Genomic DNA, 25,026 nt, shown 5'->3' with positions numbered 1-25,026 from the left:
TTTGCACTTGTGAATAATGGTCTTAATAAGATTTTTCAGTTTTGGAATCCAAAATTGCATTCTAACGAGACTAAGGACCTGTTGGTTACCCCCGTGGAGACATAGTAAGTGTGTAAATTGAACGAGCAGTCGACTAAGATGGCAATCATATGAAAGTATGATGGGATAACGTTCATCATAGCTTAGTGACGGTGAATACGCTAATCGGCCAAATGCACGAATAACGCCGTTATTGTCCATAAACGGATTAAGATTGAGAATTGGAGATTACTTTGGAATTCGTTGCCTTTGATTTAAAGCTTCGACAACTTTAGGGAAGTATTTTGCCTGAGAAAGTAAAATAAGTTTGTCTCTTACGGTTTTGACCTCAGAAGCTGTTAGATCTAATGAGCGATATGTGAACGAATTACGATGTAGTGGATGTGTTCTGTAGAAAAAACGTAAAACGTAACAGCCGACTCTGATAGCTCGTTGAAAAGTAGAGAACCTTTCAATAAAGGTCTCTTGATTTGAATCCGTAACAACATGAACTCGGACGATTTTTTTCTCCAAATCTGTATGGGTTGGCAATTCCTTGCATAAGGGCCAAGACAGTGGTGGATCTCGTAACCAATGCGGTCCGTGCCACCAAAGTAAATTTCCGGCTAATTCTCGTGGATAAACGCCACGACTTGCTAAGTCGGCTGGATTAGATCGTGTCTCGACGTGGAACCAGTTGTCTATTCCTACTTTGTTACTGATTAGCGATACACGATTTGCAACAAAAGTTTTCCAATGGCACGCTGGTTTTTTAAGCCAGGATAAAACTATGGTGGAATCCGTCCATTTGAAAACCTCATAGTTGGATATTTTCATCGAAGGAACAACAGAGTCAACGAGATCTGCTAATAATGTGGCTCCACAGAGTTCAAGTTTTGGAATTGAGAGGGACTTAACTGGGGACACTCTGGATTTGGAGGTTAGTAAATTAATATGAATGGAATTATCATTGAATTGAATACGAGTGTAAATTACTGCCGCATACGCATTCTCAGATGCGTCGCAAAAGGCATGGAATTGAACTTTAGTAATAGGAGAGTAGGATATCCAACGAGGGATCTGTATTGATTGCGTCGACGAAAAATTATCTATGAACTTTACCCAATCTTGGAAACATTGGGGTGTTATGTCCTCATCCCAATCAACTTTAGAGAGCCACACATTACGCATAAGGATCTTAGCGAGGATCACTATTGGAGACAGCCATCCGGCTGGATCAAATACTTTGGATATCTCCGAAAGAACCTGTCGTTTTGTGTATTTGGTTAGGTGTGGCAATGGCTGAATATCGAAAACAAAACTATCTGACATAGCATTCCATTTTACACCTAACGTTTTTGTTTGACTACAGTCATCGAAAAGAAGAAAATCATGTTTGAGAATATAGTCTTTTGGAAGAGATTGTAAAAATTGTGTAGAATTTGAAGTCCATTTCCTTAAAGGAAAACAGGCCGAATTGAGAGCAGAAATCAATTGATTCCTGGCTTCCAAGGCTGATTCAAGGTCATGGCATCCACTTAAGACATCATCTACATACATGTCATTTTGAATAATGTGACTTGCTATGGGATAGGAATTACGACAATCTTGCGCTAGTTGATTCAGTGTTCTAATCGCCAAATAAGGCGCCGCATTGACTCCGAATGTGACTGTTCGTAACTCAAAGTCTTGAATTTTATCATTTGGATTGGAACGGAATACAATTCTTTGGTAGCTCGTGTCGTTTGGATTAACCCTAATCTGCCGATACATCTTTTCGATGTCGGCGCTGAAAACAAAACGATAAAATCTCCATCGTAAAAGTAACAAAGTTAGGTCGTTTTGGAGAATTGGGCCCGAATATAGAATGTCATTCAACGATGTCCCTGTAGAACTTGGACATGAAGCGTTGAATACCACTCTGACCTTTGTAGTGGTCCTATCCGGTTTAATAACCGCGTGGTGTGGGAGGTAATAATGCCTGGGCATTTCCTCTACAGGAGGAGGATTAATTTTGACCATATGCCCTAAGTCCAAATATTCACGAATCACGGAATCATATTGGTCCTTTTGTTCCTTATTTCTCAATAACCGAGATTCATTTTTCAGAAATTGGACACTCGCTATTGATCTAGATTGTCCCAGTGGACCTACGCCGTTGGAAGGAGTAGGCTTAAATGGAAGAGATACTACATATCTACCATTTTCGTCGCGCGTAGTAGTTTTAGAATATAAATCTTCGCAATAAGAATCAGAGTCAGAGGGGTGAAGCTTTTGCGGAACTTCCTCCACCTCCCAGAACCGCTTTAACTGATTTTCTAGATTTGTTTCGGCCATAAAGGATACAATTGTGGAAAAGGATGCTATTTTAGCCTTTGTTTGGATAGGCCCAGTGACTATCCACCCGAATATCGTCTCTTGTGCCATTAAGGAACCGCATATATTACGTTGAACATTTTCTAACATTATGTTATTGAATAAGTCGGCGCCGATCAATAAATCGATTCGGCTACTTTCGTAAAACTTCGGATCAGCAAGTTTAATATTCGGGAAGTCTAACAGAAGAGATGGGTTAACTGAGGAGCTTGGAAGATCCCCAGACAGTCGTGGGACAACCAAAGCTGTAATATTAACCCCTAAGTTGGAATCGAATCGTGGACATATAGAGAATTTTGCCAGTTTTCTTGCCTTGGCGGAAGTAACTCCATTAAGTCCCGCAATTTCTGCCTCAATGGACTGGAATGGCAGTTTCAGGATGTTAAAAACACGTTCGGAAATGAAAGAACCTTGTGATCCTGAATCAATTAAGGCTCTAACAAAATATTTTAGACCCAGATGTGCAATTTGGACCATTGCTGTACCCAGCAGAACATTATGGGAATGTGAAGCAAAACAGGATTGGATACTTCCGCTTGAAGTGGAAGGTTGAAAAGAAATTGGTTCCATATTAGTCTGATTGAAGGAAGCTTGAGAAATTGTGGACTGTACTGGATGACCATTGGACATCTGAATAGGTTGATTGGATGGATTTATGTTGGACTTCACTTCTTGTGACTGATTTGGAGTACGATGCAGAAGTGTATTGTGTCTTTTACCACAAGAAAAACAATTGTAAGGACTCTTGCAGTCCTTTACTCCATGAGCCTTAGCAAAACAATTCAAGCATAAATTAAGTTTTTTAATATAGGAAATCCTATCTTCGGCATTCATGTTAATAAACTTGGGACATTTTCGTATCGTGTGGGATTCGATTGAACATAAGGTGCATTTTGGATTAGATGAGGATGAAGAGATTTTCGCATGATTTGAATTTACCTTCTTGTTCGATGAGGAGGGCTTTTTAGTGTTGGAGTGCGAATATTCTTTCGCAGAAATGCCATTAATTTCACTAATGGTTTCTAAGGTCTGATATCGACTGGATAAAAAAGAATCTAAATCACTCCATTTGGACAAGTCCTTTTTATTTTGAATGGATTGTTCCCACAAGGAGAGTGTAACTCGAGGGAGCTTTGTGGAGCACATATATACGAAAATTGCATCCCACGTAGAAACATCAATATCATACATCTTTAACGCCGTGATGCAGGAATTAATGTCCCGTTGAAGACATTTAATTTCTTCGCTTGATTCAGAAGAAACCGCATTGAGACTGAATAACACCCGGAGCTGGCTATGAACCAGCATTCGTTTGTTCTCGAATCGATCCTTAAGATTTGACCATGCAATGTCGAAGCCGTTATTAGTTAAGGGACACTTTTTTACAATATCATGGGCTTCACCCTCTGTCTTTTTCCTTAAATGAAAAAGTTTTTGGACCTTTGAGAGACTGGAATTCTGTATGTATATTGCTGAGAACATGTCTCTGAATGAAGGCCAAGACTTGTAATCACCTCGAAAGGATTCCGTATCACAAGCTGGTAAATGAAAATTGGAATGTTGGACAGTGGTTTGGAGAGTGGGACTAGGGTCCGATCTTTCGTGAATGATTGAACTAATTCTGGAGACGATACGAACATATGTATCGTATGAGGAGTGAAATTTTGCATTTACGCTGTCCAAAAGGGGGTTCTCTTCATCGCATACCAAGGATTTGCCGTCGCCCTTTTTAGCATTATCTCGAATTTTCCCTTCCTTGTCAAAATAGTCTATACAATTATCGTAAAGATTTTTTATAGTTGACCACATTGACTTGAGTTCTTCTCGGTGAATCTCAAGCGAAAAAATAGTTGACTCGGAAATGACAGAATCGGTAAATTCCTGTTCAAATTTAACCAACTTATCGTTGGCGCGAATAAATCTATCCAACGCACTCATAATGAATGGTATTCGACAACAATCGGAAGCAAAAAGATATGGTCAGAAAAATACGATATAGAATAATAATATCCACAAGAGTTGGAAGAAAGTGGGCAATCGAAGATTATACTCAAAAATTAAATAGATATTTTAAAAAATCTCCAAGGACAAAACGAAATAGAAAACTTCTTTATTATTTTTTTTTCCAGAGAGTTAACATAAATTAGTAGCAATTTCTACTATTCTAAACCAATTTTCAAGACGGATTTTCCTTTATCTTAAATATTGAGAAAATATTCGTTTCAAGCACCCAAAGTAATTTAACAAATTAATTAACTCTGAGTTGTGACAAGAACAATTTTATAAATACATTAAATATTTCAAGTAATAAACATATATCTTTTTCCAAATTACGGAACCTGGATTTTTATAAAGAATAAATCAATGGCACATGAAGATAAATCTAGAAAATATACAACAATTTCATAGAATATGTAAGCTTTGGATTCATTGGTTTTCTTTTCTTTTTTTTCCGTTTGTTTTCGTATATAAACGCATTGGTCTATGCTTACGACAGAACAATTCGGAATTTAATATTATAATTCACGATGCATGTATATGTCTATAAATATTGATTTCACCGCAAACTATTCAGCTATTTTCAGAAATATTTGTTCACTCTGGTCACCCTAATACATTACTCGGTGAACGACCCTAAGGAACACTTTTGTTGTGAATTTGTGGCAGAATAGGGTTTTTTTTTCACAAGAAAGCAATTGATTCTGTAGGATCAAACATATATACTTTTCATAGATACATATAGAAAGTCATATACATATATACACAATATATAATTTTTCTCATAAATAATATATTCTAGGTGATGTCGCAGTAATGTTTCTCCTTTGTGCATATATGTTTGTTTATCGATATTTGAGTTATCGATAGGAATATAGAAACGAAACGATCAAAATGGACATAAGAAAGAGTGATAAGACAACGTCACTCAATCTCTCTTTTATCTCTACACTTGTCTTTAAACAATTAAATGGTAGCCATAATGGAGTGAAGAGAGTCAGAGTTTGAGTAATAATTGGGAAGCAAGTGCAAAATAGCACAAAACATAAAAAAAGATAATATTGGAGAAGTACGTACCAATTAAAATACTGGTTTTGCTGAAAGTAACGGATTAATCTGTTGTGGAGAGTTGTAACGTTTCATCTGTTCCTCTTTCACAGGTTAATTTTACATATGCCAATTTACATATGGCTGAATATATTTTCTTTTGTGTCTTCTTTTTTTCTAATTTTTTAGGTTATGTTTATTGAACAATTTTGTTATTTCCAAAATTTCTTTTTTCACACTTTTCTTTATGGATTATGATTTCGAAGACATCTAGAGAATGATATGTTATATTTATTTTAATTATATTCACATAATTTTCCCAAAAAACATAACTTCATATTTTCGCGCCTTTTCTTATGTTGGAGTACAACAATCATACATGTAAGTCGGAATGTCATATAGCAACATCAGAAATTACGTAACGAATATTGGAATGGATGGTAAATATTTATATATATATATATATTTTGTTTTTGGATGAACACGATGTGCTAGACATAAGTGTAATGATACTTATATACGAAGTTGTTTGTCAAAAAACATGAAAATTTACGAAATTTGAATATTTCAGAAGTTTTGAGAAAGGCGCTATCATTACATTTTAATCACGGTTACGCCAAAATATTATAGTTTTTAGGGAATATTTAATGTGTTTACAAGTTTTCATAGCACACTCTTGGAAAATTTTTTTTCACAGTGATTATTTTTCAATAATTTTTTTTTTCACCATTTGTGTACACATGTGAAAGAAAGGATTGTCTTTCTTAAAATGAATTATAGCTCCTAAGATTGCCACGACGTTTTGGCTTGGTAACTATTATTTTCACAAGAAAGCAATTGATTATTATTCATCTGATAAGCACTTTAATTTTACGCCAATTAAAGTCTTTAACAAAACCCAGACCGGTAAAAAATTATACTCATCCGAACGCGTACCTTTTCAATTGTCTGTCAAATCAATACTACTGCCTTAATTGCCACGTACATACCATTGGAGACCAAATAGAGTTAAATGCGAACCTGAGAATGATGGACACAATGTGGATGCTCCTGAGTGATGAAATGAAGTAGTGATGTCGTCTTTGGGAATTAGTGTTATGTAACCCGATGCCCAGTTCTTGTAGGTATCCGGTTCGATAGGATCATAAAATGTTTGTACAAGGATTGAAGAGAACTGGACTAGATAAGGTACTAGTAGGCTGCAAGACACCAAAAGTGAATTGACTATCACTCTTCTCGACGATGTTTTCCTCGGAAAAGAAACCACAAATATAGGAAGAAGAAATTTAACTTTTTTGAGAATATCCCAGATTGAAATAAAGTGGATTACCGATGTTGTTTCTTTGGCTGGTGAATAAGAAGTGGGCTTTTATTCATATTTGACCTTAAAAAACTAACATTGTGTTTTGACATTTCTAAATCTTAACGATTACAGGGCAACGCCACCTGCATATGAACTTAATTATTATTACAGACTTAAAGATAAATTTATTGAGTTTAGGGATTCCAATCGTAGACATAAACAGTTAGTAATGTTGTTTCAAATTCTGTTAGTCAGTTATTAATACTATTTATGTTGTTTTTTACTTTTCACGCTCATGTACCTTTTTTATTCCTTAACCCTTTTGACCCTAAAGTTGCCTGTGGGCAACTTTTTGTGTTTTGAGACTCACTGTCAGCGTTGTTTTTGTTCATAAAACTGTAACGGTATCGAAAGCTACAAGTGTTTTCTTCAAGTTGAATGAAAAATCAGCTAATTTGGTTGTCAATTAGCAAAAAAAAAAAATTCATTAATACGCGCGTACCTCAAAAAAAAAAATATTTGCGAATTTAAAAAGAGGTTTTTATACATGTGACTTTTTTCAAAAATTACAACTAAAATGTTGAAAGTTTTTATTAAATCTATTGTAGTACATGTCAAATAAAATATTTCTGGAAGTCAAATCTTAGAATTGCAAAAAAAACAACAGATGGGAAATTTTTAAAATTGAAAAGTTGCCTGTGTGCAACTTTGGGCAATTGTGGTAGTAAAATTACATATTTTTGAACATAAGACCTGGAGAAAAAAGGTTTGAAAAACAATGATTTTGAAAAAATTTTGAACTTCAATTGGGATGTCCCAGTGACGAGAAATGCGGCGATGATGTGGAAAACATATCTGCAGTGCAGTGGGGAATTGGGAAGGAATCGTAAAAAGGGAGGAAGTCACTTCTTGGCAACATACTAGTGGATTAGCACGAATATTGACGCTTTATAATACTTTGGTTTTTTACACCGCCTGTTAAATTGACATGGGTTAAAAACAAAAAAAAAACAAAACATTTTCGTGAGTCGCGCGTGATTCACGCGAAGACGTGAATGAAATTTAAACGAAATCTCGTGAATGAAATTTAAACGAATCCTCGTGAATGTGCGTGAACGGGATTAAAGAAAAATGTGTGGCGCATGAGCGTGAGTAAAAATCAAATTGTGTTCGTGATTGTGAGTGAGTAAACTTTCTCCGAAATCACGCTCCCGATAAAAATTTACTTTCACGATCCAACCTACGCTCACGATCCAACTCACGCTCAAGATAAAATTCACGTTAACAATAAAATTCATATTCACGATAAAATTCGCACTCACGGTAAAACAGACACAAAAAGTCACAATCACGAACAAATTCACGTTCACGATTAAATTCAAGCTCACCGATTTTAATCACCTTTACATATTTAATCACGCAACATTCTCTACCGCCTAAACGAATGGGCGTGGCGACCCGAAATTTTGGCTAGACGCTTCTTAAATGACTTCAACATGATTAAAAGTAAACAAAAAAATTTTAGCGGTACCTATAAAAATTCGGGGTCGAAAGGGTTAAGGCCGAAACACAATGAAAAAAAGCAGGCATAGGCTTTAGCTTTTTTGTTTGCTTTAATGCGGCTTTAGTGTTTTCAACACATAGAACATAATCATGAACATAAACAAATTTCCGAACTGCTGGGAACGGGAACACGCTAAGATTTTACCTATACCCAAAAATATAGATGGTACAGAACATAGTCCTATACTATTCTGCTTTATCTTTTAAATGCATTTGAAAGATTTATTCACATCCAAACATCTGAGTATATTCAAACCCATAATCTACTGCATGACAAAAACACAGTTGTGTCATACAATAACAAGTCAAACAAAAGGGTCGAAAAAAATAAAGTGTGCAACAACAAATGGCCATGCGGCAAAGGAATGCATTTGGAATTACCTGCGTTTATGTTTTGCGGTATCGTAAACATGGAAAACAATCTACATTAATTGAAGGTAAGCAATTGTGAAATATGAATACAGTTTTCCGTTAAAGCCTTTCCTTTAGTGATCAATTTTATTTCGTCAAATTGGACAATCCATTATTTTAATAAAAAATCATCTAGTATAAGAATATTTTTGCAATCAAAAGGTGGGTTATCGTATTAATCTTTTAAAAATGTAAAATTTGTTTACTCCTAGTTTTCTTAAAACCAAGAGCGTTATGGGTTCGTTGGAAGATTTACCTTCAAGTTGCGAAGTAGCGTTGGGATTAAATTGTATTTTTGTTTTATGTGTCTTTTTCAGTTTGAACCGAAGTAAAGAACAGCATATCTGATATATAACCTAATGAGCAGCAATTCAATCTCTATGTAATGGTAATACATTTCTTTCTTTTGGATTTAAAAATATGAAATTGAAATTGATAAATTTTAACTCAAAACATCCCAGACGAATCATAATAAATACGGCTACAAATTTCATAAGAGTACACGATATTAGCGATGATATATTTCATAATAACAGTGAGGACAAAATAAGGACTATCTTAAGATTAAACTGTCATGGTCTAGCGAATAACATATGTGGTAATATTAAGTAACGGATGCACTTTTACTTGCTAAATTAAAAACATTTTTTTGTTCAAGTGGCCTTTGTTTTGAAATTAATATTCTGTTTTATCTTTTAAATGCATTTGAAAGATTTATTCACATCCAAACATCTGAGTATATTCAAACCCATAATCTACTGCATGACAAAAACACAGTTGTGTCACATCGTTGGTTGACGTTGCGGTTGATTTGTTCATCAATAGACGACGGACTCGTCACCTGTCTCACTTTATTGAATCACCCTAAAGCATTCGACTGTGTGGGTCATGAAATCCTCTGCACGAAATTGAAGTATTTCTTTAATTTTTCAACATCGACGGTCTTACTTATTTCATCCTACTTGGGACAACGAACACAAGCTGTGGAAATTGGTGGTTCAACTTCTAGACCTTTAACTGTCACTAAGGGTGTACCTCAAGGATCGATTTTGGGCCCCATCCTATTTGCTTTTGCGTAGATGATCTGCCAAGTCTGAAGTTTTCGAAAATTCATATATATGCAGACGATGTGCAAATCTACCTGAGTTGTAAAAAATCTCAGTTGACAGATGTAATTAATAAATTAAATTTGGATCTTCATATAAATCCAAACAAATCTAAATTAATAATAGTCGGCAATCGTAACAACGTTGTTTCGACTGATATACCTATACAAATTGGTAGCGATACCATAGAAAAACTTTTTGTTCAAGTAGGCTTTCGTTTTCAAATTAAAAATTTGATTCACAGAAAATTTTATTCGATTTTAAAAGCTAATTTCTGTTGTCATTATTGATTTAAAATTTAAACAAACAGAAAAAGAAATTAAACAAGAAAAAAAAAACACAGAAAAGGATATCTAGATATCTAAATTGGCTTTGCATTTATAGCGATATGTTCTTTAATTAATTATAATTAAATAACATATCAACCAATTCATATATTTTGTCTCCCTCCTTTTTGGTCGTGGCCTCAAAGATATACAGATTTACATTATAAACCATATAAAGGGTGATACGGTCAAAATTTGGTCAAGGGAAAACGCGTGTAAATCGGTGAAATCGTTTATTTAAAAAATCAAATTAAATTTATTTTTCAAGTTCAATTAGTATAAAATTCAGGAAAAATATTCAGTTAGGCTTTCGCTTTTCCAAATCTGAATTGCCGGGCCTCACGCTTGACACCTGCCATCAGATTTTGTACAGCCACCTTGTCCACCGCAGAAAGCCAGTTTGCCTTGAACTGCTTCTCGTCCTTAACAGTTTTTTTGGTCTTCTTTAGGTTCCGCTTGACAATAGCCCAGTACTTCTCAATTGGGCGGAGCGTGTTGGGAGGGTTGGCGTGTTGGGAGGGTTCTTGTCATTGGGAACCACCTGCACGTTGTTGGCGGCGTACCACTCCATGGCCTTTTTACCGTAATGGAAAGATGCCAAATCCAGCCAAAACAGTATGGAACAACCGTGTTTCTTCAGGAAAGGCAGCAGACGTTTATTCAAACACTCTTTCACGTAAATTTCTTGGTTGACAGTCCCGGAAGCTATGAAAATGCTGCTGTTCAAGCCACAGGTACAGATGGCTTTCCAAACCAGATATTTCTTTGCGAACTTTGACAGTTTTATGTGCTTGAAAATATCTGCTACCTTTCCCCTTCCTTTTGCCGTATAAAACTCCTGTCCCGGAAGCTGCTTGTAGTCGACTTTGACGTAGGTTTCGTCGTCCATTACCACGCAATCAAACTTCGTCAGCATCGTCGTGTACAGCCTCCGGGATCGCGCTTTGGCCGTCGTATTTTGTTTATCATCGCGATTTGGAGTCACTACCTTCTTGTAAGTCGATAGTCCGGCTCGTTTTTTGGCTCGATGCACGGTTGTAGACGATACACCCAGCTTATTTGCGGCATCTCGGAGAGAGAGGTTAGGGTTTCGCTTGAAACTACCGGCAAATCTCTTTGTCGTCTCAGCGGCTTCCGGTTTTCGATTTCCCCCCGATCCAGACTTCCTGGCTGTCGACAAACGTTCCCCAAACACTTTAATTACATTTGTAACGGTTGATTTGGCAACTTTTAGCGATTTTGCCAGCTTTGCGTGCAAGTACCTCGGATTTTCGCGATGCGAGAGCAAAATTTTGATACGCTGCTCTTCTTGCTTGGACGGCATTTTGACAACTGAAGAGTGAATTCCAAAATCAAAATAGGAGCAACATTCTACACACACACCTTCAAAATGAGGGGTGTTCAGGTTTTTTAAATGCAAAATTGAAAGAAATACGTCAAGTTTATATTGACCAAATTTTGACCGTATAAAGGGTGATACGGTCAAAATTACTAAAGGAACGGACCAAACTATTGGTTTTATCGACAGCAGTTATTATTGCTTGAGAAGTTCTATATAAAAATAAATTACAAGGAGTTCCATTTGGAGTTCATATTGTTTCGAAAGGCTGTTAAGAGAGGGCTACTGCAGAAGTTCCACCATAGGAAATTATATGGCACAAAAAGTCCCATTACAGATGACATTTTATAGAATTTCCATTGGATATAACATACATGTGTAGCTTAAACAAACAGAGGAGAAGTATGATAGTCAAATTTATTTGGGCAAAGCCCTATAGACTGCATGACGGTTGGATGTACAGCTGTTTCGGAATTACCACATTTGTAAAATACTTGTTTTTGAAACTTTGGCTTTTTCGCATCGATATTTTTTGAACCACTTAACTTATCACAGATCCAATTAACACGATTATTCGTCATCTTAATACCTTTCATTTAAGTACCAACAACGATATAATCGGACATTTCTAACTCGAGATATAATTTGTTTAGTGAAAAAAGAGCGAAAAACTAAAAATAACGGGATATCTCAAAAACTGTTCCATAATTTTTTTTCGAATTCAGCAGATCAAACTACATAAGAAAAGTTGCCACTCATCAAGTGTACATGAAAGTTTCTTTTGTAAACTAGTGTTATCAGAATAAATTCGGGTAATTCACTAAACCCAAAGTGAACTACACTTGAACCTCCCGAAAAGAGGGTTTTTGATAGTCGGCTTTTGCCTAAACAAATTGGCAAGTATTTCTCTTTTCCTTTGCCAAAGAAATCATCGATTTGAGTGCAGTTGGTTGGGTTTGTTTTTATATTTAACTTATTTTTAGGCTTCGGCGCCAAGCTTATATTTATTGTGCGTACACTCATATAATTATGAACGTTTCAACTTTTTTCGAAGCAAAGAAAAAAGCGAAGAATTAAGCGGCTAGTTCATTGTGTGTCGGTCTTTATTCCTATTGAAAACTTGTTTTTGTTGTAAATTGTTCGTGAACAAAATAAAAGATTTTTTTAAATTTTCGTCTCTGAAATATCTTCCAAAATATATGTTACCTTAAAACTAGTCCAAAGCAAACCAACGTTTGTGTACCATCTTCCGATTACAACTGCGACCTTGAAATCGACTTTGGCTTAGATAGAATTTATTTACAAACCGATGTGCCATCAAATCGGTTCGGACCTAGATTGCTCAATATTGGTTCAATTTAAGCAAAATCTGTTTCGAATATAAAGCGCAAATGTTTGCATGTAAAGTAGGTGCGCAGTGAATGGTATAATATATCACAAATTTAAACATTCCTTATTTTGTTTACATAAAGCAACTCGTTACATATTACCGCGTACTTCTTAAATATTTCATATATGAAGTCTGCTCTACTTACCCAAAAATTTTAACTTTCTCGATGTGGCCAATAAACGATCACCAATGTCAATACCGACTTTTTGACAAACAGATTCTATTAACCGATTCATCTTTGTTTCAAAATTTGTAGAGTTATCAATGACATCGAAATACGGATGACCAACCCAGGCTGCAGCAGATTTATAGTCAAGTTCGCGAGCCATATCCACACCTTCAGACCGACAGGCGTGTTCCTTTAAAGAAGAGATACATGAAAATCTTACCAGAAAACACATTTCATTCTTTAATAACTATGCAAACAAAAATCTTTTATATAGCATTAAAAGCAATATCGACATAAAAATCATACATGTTTTTTTTAAGATTTTACCTTAAATAATTTTTTTAATTTCTTCAAGAAAAAAGTAAAATTACATATTTATATTTAATGTATGCAGTGACTAACATAAACGAGGAATGCACCAGATTTCATTTTAATTAATGGGTATAAGTAGACCCTCTGTGCCAAAATATCGTAAGTAAAGAATTCATCTTAAAAACGTACAATTAAAACTTGAGATGCAATTCATTGAAAAATATTTCTTTAAATGAATAGAATTTAGTATTATTAATTTTGTCTTATAGCGTCGATATGTAGCACCTTCACTTCAACTTTTATGTCTTGAGGACCAACGCACACCCAGCGAAGAACTATGATCACCTTAAACATGTTTCAAGAACAAAATGTTATTTTTGGATGAGAAAGACAGGCATGTCTTTGTTTCTTTATGCAATAAAATTCATATAAAACAGAATAAAATTCATATTCTTGGGAAAAATTTTTTTTGGGAGCCACCGTGGTGCAAAGGTTAGCATGATACACAGGGTCGTAGGTTCAAACCCAGTTTCGACCAAACACCAAAAAGATTTTCAGCGGTGGATTATCCCACCTCAGTAATGCTGGTGATATTTCTTAGTGTTTCAAAGATTCTCTGCAATGTGGAACACCGTTTGGACTTGGCTATAAAAAGGAAGTCCCTTGTCTTTGAGCTTAACATAGAATCGGGCAGCACTCAGTAATAAGAGAGAAGTTCACCACTGTGGTATTACAATGGACTGAATAGTCTAAGTGAGCCTCAAATATCGTGCTGCCACTACCCAGTCAGAAAAAAACCATCGGAAAAGCGATGTAAACGTAATCGTTATACGGTGTATCGATGGTTTTTACAACCAATAAAAAATTAAACAAAACAAAACAAGTATATACGGCCGTAAGTTCGGCCAGGCCGAAGCTCCATCATGGATTGCGTAGAAACTTCTTCTAAACACTGCCACCCACAAGTGGCAGTTAAGTTGCGGTAACGCTTGCCGATGGCAAGGTATCTTAAAACCTCCTAACACCATCTTCTAAATTGTATGTAAGTCCATACGTGGTATATATTAAATCGAAAAAGATCGATCCAATACGTATATAATTAAGTTTGACAAAGTAGACATAAAATTTCCGTCCGTCCGTCCGTCCGTCTGTTGAAATCACGCTAACTTCCGAACGAAACAAGCTATCGACTTGAAACTTGGTACAAGTAGTTGTTATCGATGTAGGTCGGATGGTATTGCAAATGTACCATATCGGTCCACTTTTACGTATAGCCCCCATATAAACGGAATTTGGCTTGCGAGGCCTCTAAGAGAAGCAAATTTCATCCGATCCGGCTGAAATTTGGTACATGGTGTTAGTATATGGTCTCTAACAACCATGCAAAAATAAAACCGATCCCAAGATTTGGGTTGCGGATCCTCTTGGAAGGCGTAAATTTCATCCGATCCGGTTGAAAATTGTTACATGGTGTTAGTACATGGTCTCTAACAACCATGCAAAAATTGGTCCATATCGGTCCATAATTATATGTACACCCCATATAAACCGATCCCCATATTTGGGTTGCGGATCCTCTTGGAAGGCGTAAATTTCATCCGATCCGGTTGAAAATTGGTACATGGTGTTAGTACATGGTCTCTAACATTACATATGGGTACTTCTAGTTTTAACCACCGAACCTTCTCTATTATTTTCTTTCGTTGAACCAACCAGATTGTCCCAAAAACATTAACAGACTGCTTAAGTTAACGTTTTCCAGGTCCATCAGTAATCTAAAGCTATATATAAAGCTTGCGCCTTACACAAAATGCAGGACACTCACACGAGAGGTGTTTAATTGATTCCTTTTCCTCCGCATCATGACAGCTCAAACAGTAGTCATTATACTTCTCACCAATAGTTTTGCAAATTCGCCTATCACGCAGTCACCCGTTATAGCAGATATCAGAAGCAATATCTGACGTCTTGAGAACACTAGCATATCTAGTGTGCGGTTCAAGTTTAAATTTTATTATTATTGTTAATATTTCAGCCTGAAAAACACTACAGAGATTAAGTAATCTTTTCGCTATTCGAAGTTCCAGATCTTTAGAATATACTCCGAAACCCACTTGTCCATCCAATTTGGAGCCATCAGTGTAGAAAACTATATTTCTTTTATTCCCCGGGGTTTGTGTACACCACGCCTCACTGTTGGGAATTAGAGTTTCAAACTTTTTGTTGAAAAGTCGTTTCGCCAGAGTGTAATCCACTACGTTAGACACATCTGGCATTATTTTCAGGACCGAACTGTGACCCTACATTTTTTCCGACCACAGCGATAGCTCGCGCAACCTCACAGCCGTTGTTTAGCCAAAATGTCTAAAGGCAATAGATGCAGCATGACATTAAGGGAATCTGTTCCTGTCTTACTGAATGCGCCCGAGATACACAAGCACGCCATACGCTGAACTTTATCTAAACCTGTCGATTGCTGAAGTGCCGGCCACCAGACTACAACACCAACATATAGCATTATAAGTCTAACCACTGCCGTGTATAGCCAATGCACAATTTTCGGTTTTATTCCCCACTTTTTTCCTATTGACTTTTTGCACGAGTACAAAGCTAGCGTGGCTTTTCTCGCTCTTTCTTCAATATTAAGTTTAAAGTTCAGCTTCCTGTCAAAAATATCTCCAAGGTATTTTGCACACTCACCAAAGGGAATTTCAATACCCCCGTGGGAGTTTTGCGACCTTTGCAGTACATGACTAATTCTGTCTTTGCAGGATTTACTCCAAGGCCATTCTCTTTCGCCCATTTCTCAGTCATCCGGAGGGCTCTCTGTATAACATCTCTGATTGTGGATGGGAATTTTTCCCTGACTGCTAGATCCACATCGTCTGCGTATGCTACCACTTTTATTCTTTCTTTTTCTAGAGAAACCAGAAGGTTGTTTATAGCAACATTCCAAAGAAGAGGTGATAGAACTCCTCCTTGGGAGTGCCTCTGTTCACATACCTTTGTATGTTTGCTTGTCCTAGTGTGGCCGAAATACGTCTCCTCATTAGCAGTTCATCTAGCAGCCTAAGTATACCTGGATCAACATTCAGAGTTGCTAGTCCATTTAATATAGAGCTCGGATGGACGTTATTGAATGCCCCCACGATGTCTAGAAACGCCACGATTGTGTATTCATTGACAGATAGTGAGCTTCCATTAAAGCTGACTAGTTCATGCAAAGCGATCTCAGTAGACCTGCCATTCGAGTATGCATGCTGTCGTTTCGAGAGCAAACTTGAATCGACGCTAGTTTTAAGATAAATGTCTATCATCCTCTCCAGAGTCTTAAGTAGGAATGAGGATAAGCTGATTGGTCGGAAATCCTTCGCACTCGAGTGAGGGGGTTTCCCGGTTTATGCTTAGTACTAAGTTCGTTCCTGCGAAAACCGAATATCTTCATCTATCTCCGTAAATAGGGTCTCAAACCCAGGGATGTTAACTTATTTATGCGAAATAATATGCCTGTCTATTTTTTCGTGCGAAAAATCCAGGGTTGTATAAATATTTGTTGGAAAATGCTCAAAACAAAGATTTCGCATTTATTCCGCGCTAACGTTTTTTATATGGAGTATAACAGTTTTTCGTGCGAAAACGTGATCTTAGTACTAGGCTTTAGGTATGGAAACGACTTTTGTTTCCCTACACTTTTCTGGAATAAATGCTACGTTTATACATCCCTTATATATCACCGTCAATCAAGGGATAATTCTGTCAGTCACTGCTTGTAACTTCGCCGGAGTAATTCCATCAGGTCCGAGGGATTTGAATGGCCCAAAGCTATTTAACGCCCATTTTATTCTAGATTCCGATACAATTTCCTCGATAGGAAATGACCGCTGAGCCACTGTGGCACCGCCAGAACATGGTTCAACCATTTGATTTCCTGAAAAATGTGTGTCCAATAGTACCTCCAGCGTCTCCTCACTGGACATTGTCTAATTGCCCTCCGATGTTTTAATGAAACTTGGAGCGGAGTTAGTGGAAGCTAGTACCTTCTGGAAGCTTCGGACGTATTCTTAATACTGCTGCAGTAAACATTCCAAGAGTTATGCTGAACCTTTCTCAGTTCTCGCTTGTATCCTCTCAGATTCTTCTTGTAAGCGTCCCAATCCTCAGGAGCTCTGGTGGACTTTTCTTTGTTAAAGAACTCCGTAGACCACCATGGTGGTCGATTTTCCCCCTTGGCTTCCCTCTAGGGCATGCTGCTTTCAGTGAGATGTTGAAGGCCTTAGTAATCCGCTCCACTGCGTGTTCGATATCTTGCACAGTGCTCATATTTGTCTCTGGTATTTCCGGTATCATCATATTGAACGTTTCCCTATACCTATTCCAATCAGCTTTCCTAACATTTGGCGGAAATATGGTCCTTGAAGTACGAACAGCCAATCTGAAATGTGGTGATGATCTGAGAAGCTATGTTCCCTCAAAACTTGCCACTCAGATATCTTATCATTCAGTTCCGGAGAGGCCAATGTGACGTCCAAAACCTCTTGCCTGTTTTTGGTGACGAAGGTTGGTGCATCTCCCTTATTGTAAACTACCAGGTTAGTACGCAAAATAAACTCTATTAGCGACTCTCCCCTTGCATTAGTATCACTACTTCCACAAATACTATGTCCCATGTAGACCGAGGATACCCAGTATTTGTATTTGGATATCTCTAGACTGGCTACGACTGCATTGCTCAATGAAGGAAGCAGAAACAAGTTTAGTTCGTTCTTAGCAATTATACATGCTCGATTTTTATCTTTACCGGTATTATACAAAAGTTTGAAACCCGGAGTTCACAGATCTTATTCTTATATATGTATGGTTCTTGAATAAGAACTATATCTATGTCTCCTTTCATCAGGAAAACTTTTAAGGCAGCACAAGCGGCCTTACAATGGTGAAGATTTATCTTGAGGAACCGTAGAACCCTCCAAATTTTCAACCACTGTCACAATTGAGTCATCAAGGGCTTCCTCTTCGTACTTGAGTTAAATATTGGTTACAAATATATACCCAAATAAATATACTACTACATCTGTTAGTTCAAATTGTTATGAACTATAAGAAGAAATAATGTATTTTATTCATAAATTTATTAACATTTTTACGAAATAAGCCCCCAAAATATTGGGGATATATTTCATTTTTCATTTTGGGGAGTTATTTCATGGGGACTTATTTCATGGAGCCAATTTGGACATCTTGCTCAGTTTTTGTATACGGGGCTAAATTTATTGAATTGAACAAATCTAGCCGTTGGAAGGTGTGATCAGGTGCGTTATCGTGGTTAAAGATAACTTTATATGTATCTGCCACAGTGGTGCAATGGTTAGCATGTTCGCCTTGCATACACAAGGTCGTGGATTCGATTCCTGCTTCGACCGACCACCAAAAAGTTTTTCAGCGGTGGATTATCCCACCTCAGTAATGCTGGTGACATATCTGAGGGTTTCAAAGCTTCTCTAAGTGGTTTCACTGCAATGTGGAACGCCGTTCAGACTCGGCTATAAAAAGGAGGTCCCTCGTCATTGAGCTTAAAAGGGAATCGGGCTGCACTCATTGATAAGAGAGAAGTTCGCCAATGTTATATCACAATGGACTGAATAGTCTTAGTGAGCCTGATACATCGGGCTGCTACCTAACCTAATCTGTCTTCTTTAGGTATAGGATGAACAACATTCCTTATACATGCCAGGAAACGTTGGACTAGAGCGCGTGAGTGAAATTTTACACACGCTCACGTACATTTACGAAGAAATATTTCTACTCACGCACATTCCTGCACGACATGTTGGTAGGAATTCACACTCACGCACATTCACGTAATGGATAGGCATACTATCCAACAATGCAAGACAAAATTTAAAGCATCACAATCACGACAAATCTCGTGATTCTTATTTTTTTATTTTTATTTTAATACAAAACCAACTGGTTTGATGGTTTCTTTCGACTAAACTTAAGATTAAGGACGAAAAACCGGAGCATTGAAAAACGTTAGGTTTTAGTACTAAAACAAATGCAGTAAAGTTCAGTTCGAAAAAGATTTTTGTGGAATCTACTATGAACTGATATCCCACCATTGGAAATTTAATGAATTCGACCGAGATTTCAGCCGAAATAAACTTTAAGGAGATTTCGGGCACAGTCTTAACTTGCGTTCGAAAAAACTTGAAATGTAAAGCTTACAAAAGAAAATTTTTGTTTTATTCCCAAATGATCCAAGCGTGACACAACAGTTGCTCACAGCTGATGTACATCCATATGTCAAATTCACCCAAATATATTTCCCCTATATTAACAATATTCAGTAAAACAAGCAGTAAAATATCCATTTTACAAGTATGAGGCATCTCCAATTGAAATGTGTCTGACAGTATTTGGGAATTGTTTTTGTAATAGTGTCAGTACCTCAGTTATATCAATTGTTTAATATTCTAAAATCATTTTTGGAACTTACGATAGTTAAGCGATGAGGGGTCGTTACAAAGGTATTGTATATTATTTATAAATTGAAATTCTTACCTCTGTTGTATAGAACTCTTCGGCACCATTAGCTGCTGATACTAGGTGTAATATTTGATTGTAACGATTATCCCGCATTTCAATGGGATTCCAATTGTTAGACGACATCATCTTTTCCCACTTATCCTTGGAGATATCTAAAATAGAAAAGTCGTCAGTCGTCATGATTTTCCGATTTTTGAGGCATCACCGAAGGTGATTGAGAGATTGAGAGAAGGGATTGAGAGAAGGGCAACTGATATGTGACGAAAATAATGGTAGGAACTATGGAATTATAATAGCGATGAATTTATGTGAGGTTGTTAACAGGTTGGCTGATAAGTCCCCGGTCTAGCAAAGAAAAATACATTTTTTTTGTCAAAATTAGTTTTTATTATTCAACATAGTTTCCTTCAAGAGCGATACAACGATTATAACTACCTTCCAATTTGTTGATACCATTTTGGTAGTACTCCTTCGGGTTTGCCTCAAAATAAGCCTCAGTTTCGGCGATCAACTCTTCATTGCAGCCAAATTTTTTCCCTGCGAGCATCCTTTTGAGGTCTGAGAACAAGAAAAAGTCGCTGGGGGCCAGATCTGGAGAATACGGTGGGTGGGGAAGCAATTCGAAGCCCAATTCATGAATTTTTGCCATCGTTCTCAATGACTTGTGGCACGGTGCGTTGTCTTGGTGGAACAACACTTTTTTCTTCTTCATATGGGACCGTTTTGCCGCGATTTCGACCTTCAAACGTTCCAATAATAAGCGGACTTTTGAGTCTTTCCACGCTTCGGATACGGTTCACCGGTCGCTGTCCACTCAGCCGACTGTCGATTGGACTCAGGAGTGTATGAGGCATCTCCAATTGAAATATCGACGGAAAAACTCGGGTGTATTACGAGTTAACAGCTGCAAACACCGCTCAGAATCATCAATACGTTGTTGTTTTTGGTCAAATGTAAGCTCCCGCGGCACCCATTTTGCACAGAGCTTCCGCATATCCAAATATTGATGAATGATATGACCAACACGTTCCTTTGATATGTTTAAGGCCTCTGCTATCTCGATCAACTTCATTTTAGGTCATTCAAAATCATTTTGTGTTTTTATGTTTTCGTCGGTAACCACCTCTCTCGGGCGTCCACTGCGTTCACCGTCCTCCGTGCTCATTTCACCACGCTTGAATTTTGCATACCAATCAATTATTGTTGATTTCCCTGGGACAGAGTCCGGAAACTCATTATCAAGCCAAGTTTTTGCTTCCACCGTATTTTTTCCCTTCAGAAAACAGTATTTTATCAAAACACGAAATTCCTTTTTTTCACAATAACAAAAGTTGCTTCACAAAAGACGCTCTATCTCACAAACTAATTGACTTACAGACGTCAAATTTTGACACGAATCATTTGAAGGTTGGTACTATATAAAAATAGTATGCATTTAATACTAGCGACGCCATCTATGTGTCAGACCGGGGACTTATCAGCCAACCTGTTAATAACAGGAAACATATGGTTAGGATTGGTTCACGAACATTTACGTTTTACATATTCCTTAATGTTGGGCATTTAGCCTCACTGTGTTATGTTGATGTCATTCGTTATCCCTCTCATTCGGCATCTTTAGCTTTTCTTTATACTCTCTCGGTATCTCTTTCTAAACACAATTTCTAAATTAATATATGTTTACATCCACACATATTATATTCAAAAATGTTATGTCCCAAACATAATATCCCAGTCAGAAATTTACGATGGTTATAAATATTGAGCGTTGTGACAGCGTTGGAACCCAACGTTGAAACAACGCTTGCTAAACAAATTAATTGACGGTTTTTAAATAGTAAATTTCCATAAAATTATCGTTGAAAATGCATGTTCCATCAATGTCCAATGGTTTTTAATGAGTAATGGAGGTATTATTGTTGATAGGAATTGATTTATAATAGGATAATGTTCCTTTATCATATAAAGTGAATATGTACATTAACAGTGAAACCACTAGGAACAACAATTTGGGTAATTTTACAAATGAGTAGAAAGTTTTAACTAAACTAAACGCTGACATCACGCCAAAACCCAAATATAAGTACTTATTTATCGACTAATTGAAGAAATTTTGTTAGACATAATTACTTTTTTCACATGTTAAGGTGAGTATTAACTTCGAGTTTAGCCGCTTAAATCGCTAAAGTGAAAACTAAAGCAGTAAGAAAAATTCACAAAATCATACATATTTGTTGCAAATTTTATTATAACTTGATGGGGAAAAGCCCAAAGCAAATTTTCACAAAGTTTGTATTCCTTAAAATGGATTATTAAAGAAAAGTAATCGTGAAAAAATGCGTTTTTATCGCCTAAACTCGAACTTAATACCCACCTTTAAAGAAAATTTCATTGTTTGAAGGAAAAAATTGGGGTTCAGTATTGCAAGAATGTTCTTTTGGTGCATTTGGGGTAAAATGTACAAATCTTTTGGCGCATTTGGGGTAAAATGTACAAATCTTAAGATATTCTGAATTCTTTGTGTGAAATACGCACATTTGTGTATAACTTTTTCCCTTTGTTAAGTTCATTTTAGTGTCGTAGAGGATTCTCTTTTTAATGTACCTTAAAATTTTTCCAAGAGTGAATTTTGAACTATTACCTATAGGAAATAATAAAGACATATGACTAGCCCCTAAAATCACAAAATTTTCACGATTACTTTTCTTTAATAATTCATTTTAAGGAATACAAACTTTATGAAAATTTGCTTTGGGCTATTCCCCATCAAGATATAAAGAAATCTGCAACAAATATGTATACTTTTATGCCTTTTTTACTGATTTAGTTTTCACTTTAGCGATTTTTGACCATATTAAAATAATTTTTTTACCAATTATAAATGTCAATCTTAATCTTAGTTATGTATTTTTCCTATTAACGGCCATTTTCATGTAGCTCCGTTAGGCTTTAACTGCCAAATAACAGAAAGTAAATTGCAAATATCTTCTCTCCAGTTAACTTTAAGTGAAAAATGCTCGTCAGTTGTGTTCCTAACTGGCTATGGAATATATATGCAAGATGATAATTTCGTCCATAATACGGTTCAAAAGTTGGTTAGTTAACGGAACACTAACGGAGCTTTATGAAAATGGGGGTAATTGTTAATTGTTAAGTTTTCTGATGTTCCTTTGTAAAGTGTAAAACACTAATTTTGTTTTGTTTCAATAGCGGTTTTAAGGTACTGTAAAATTATAATTCTAACCCTCCTAAAGCATTCTAGAAACAATTGGAAAGACGTATGAAATTTTGTTTTTCAGTGCTTTTTAATGGTTGTAAAAACCATCGATACACCGTATAACGATGTTATCATTTTGGGGTTGTCAAAGCGTTCGTTAAACCATCGGAAAAGCGTATAAAATATTGTTTTCATGACGCTTTGAAAACGTTGTTAAATACAATCGATACACCGTGGAATGATGTTATCATTTTGGGGTTGTAACAACGCTTTTTCCCACCGTGTATCAACCGTTCACAACGCTTTTACAACGCTTTTCCGATGGTTTTTTTCTGACTGGGATGTTCTAACATATTAACATATACAATGCTGTTCAAAACATTTGTTTGAAATGTATTAAAACCAGGGATCCGGAGCGGTCCATTTTTTTCGCTCCGCTCCGCTCCCGCTCCGGAGAAAAGAAAAACGCTCCGCTCCACGCTCCGCTCCGAGAAAAAAAATCGCTCCGCTCCGCTCCTCTTCGAGAAAATTATAGTATACTATATAATTATATAATCTGAACCAATTTGCATAATATTTTGCGGGTTTAATTAATACCACAAAAGGTTACCTTGTGCAAAATTTGAGAAAGATCAGTTAAGAAATGAGGCCTCTACGGTCAAAAATAAGGTTATTAGGGGCGAATTTTTCAAAATCGGGCGATACATACATGGGAGCTATATCTACATCTGAACCGATTTCGATGAAATTGTGCACATACCGTTAGTACTATAGTGGACTGGATCTAGCCAACTTTGAGTAAGATCGGTTAGTAAATAAGGGTTCTATGGCCAAATTTGGGAAAATCGGGCTATACATATATATGAGAGCTATATCTAAATCTGAACCGATTTCGATGATATTTCGCACATATAGTTATTGCTACACGCTCACAAAAAATCGCTTCTGTAACATATACTCCCAAACATATTTTGCTTCAAGCATATATATTTTTGGGTATTGCCCAAACATTTATATATTTGATCTCTCTGATATATAATATGTTTGAAAGCATATTGGTCTAAACAATATATGTTTGGGTAGTCTAAGATCCAAACATTTTGTATTTTTGCATCCAAATTCAATAATGTTGTCTTCCAAAAAACAATATGTTATTATGTGACCATATAATATGTTTGGAAGCATTTTGCAACCAAAAATATTATATGCTTAAAAAAAATTCTCCCAAACAATATTGTGCTCAAAATTTTATTTATTTATTTATATATTTACAATCATAATGAATTATGAAAATAAACAGGTAATATAGGTGCTAACAACATAGGTTTTCGACCTGAATGCTCAAAATTTTGTTTCTGCCCAATTGTATATTCCCCCACATCTTTCGCACTTCCACGAGATTTTTTAGTTCTTAGCACCTTTTTCTGTAATACAAACATTATTCAATTGTATGATTTTTTTTATTTTAATTTTACCTTTTGCCGGACGGGGATTCGAACAGCGGACTACACAGTTTGTAAGGATCAAAGAAGTAGCTGATCAATTGCCCAAGGAAAAATAAAATGTTAATTTTGTAATAACAAGCAACAACCACCAACTTAATTCAATATCGCTCCCTGTTAAATAACGCTCCAAGCTACTAAACACATATATGTTTATAGGCTATTTCTAAATTAATATATGTTTGCATCCAAGCATATTATATTTACAAACATTTTATGTCCCAAACATAATATGTTCTAACATATTAACATATATGTTCCAAACATGTTATGCTAGTTTATGAACATTATATGCTTGCACTCAAAAATATTGTGTTTAAAAATTTGTGTTCCAAACATATAATGTTTATAGCCAAACATATGAAAAACAGTCTTTTTCATCCGTGTATAGAAGATTACATTT

At 36.2% G+C, this 25,026-nt stretch overlaps 1 protein-coding gene across 4 annotated transcripts in view; it reads right to left on the bottom strand.

Moving 5' to 3' along the window:
- Positions 1 to 25,026, bottom strand: part of Ttd14 (TRPL translocation defect 14) — a 160,106-nt gene that overhangs the window by 5,335 nt on the left and 129,745 nt on the right. For 2 of the 4 annotated variants that reach the window (XM_075313490.1, XM_075313493.1), the window contains 3 exons: positions 19,920 to 20,056; positions 13,374 to 13,394; positions 13,023 to 13,236 (listed from right to left, as the gene is read on the bottom strand). In XM_075313490.1, the coding sequence (XP_075169605.1) occupies positions 13,023 to 13,236; positions 13,374 to 13,394; positions 19,920 to 20,056 (372 nt within the window). The remainder of the gene's footprint in view (positions 1 to 13,022; positions 13,237 to 13,373; positions 13,395 to 19,919; positions 20,057 to 25,026) is intronic. The other 2 variants (XM_075313492.1, XM_075313494.1) reach the window with 1 other exon arrangement.

Source organism: Haematobia irritans, chromosome 5, assembly GCF_050003625.1.
Source record: "Haematobia irritans isolate KBUSLIRL chromosome 5, ASM5000362v1, whole genome shotgun sequence".
In the NCBI taxonomy this organism is placed as follows: domain Eukaryota; kingdom Metazoa; phylum Arthropoda; class Insecta; order Diptera; family Muscidae; genus Haematobia; species Haematobia irritans.
This window is presented reverse-complemented; position numbering and strand designations above follow the sequence as displayed.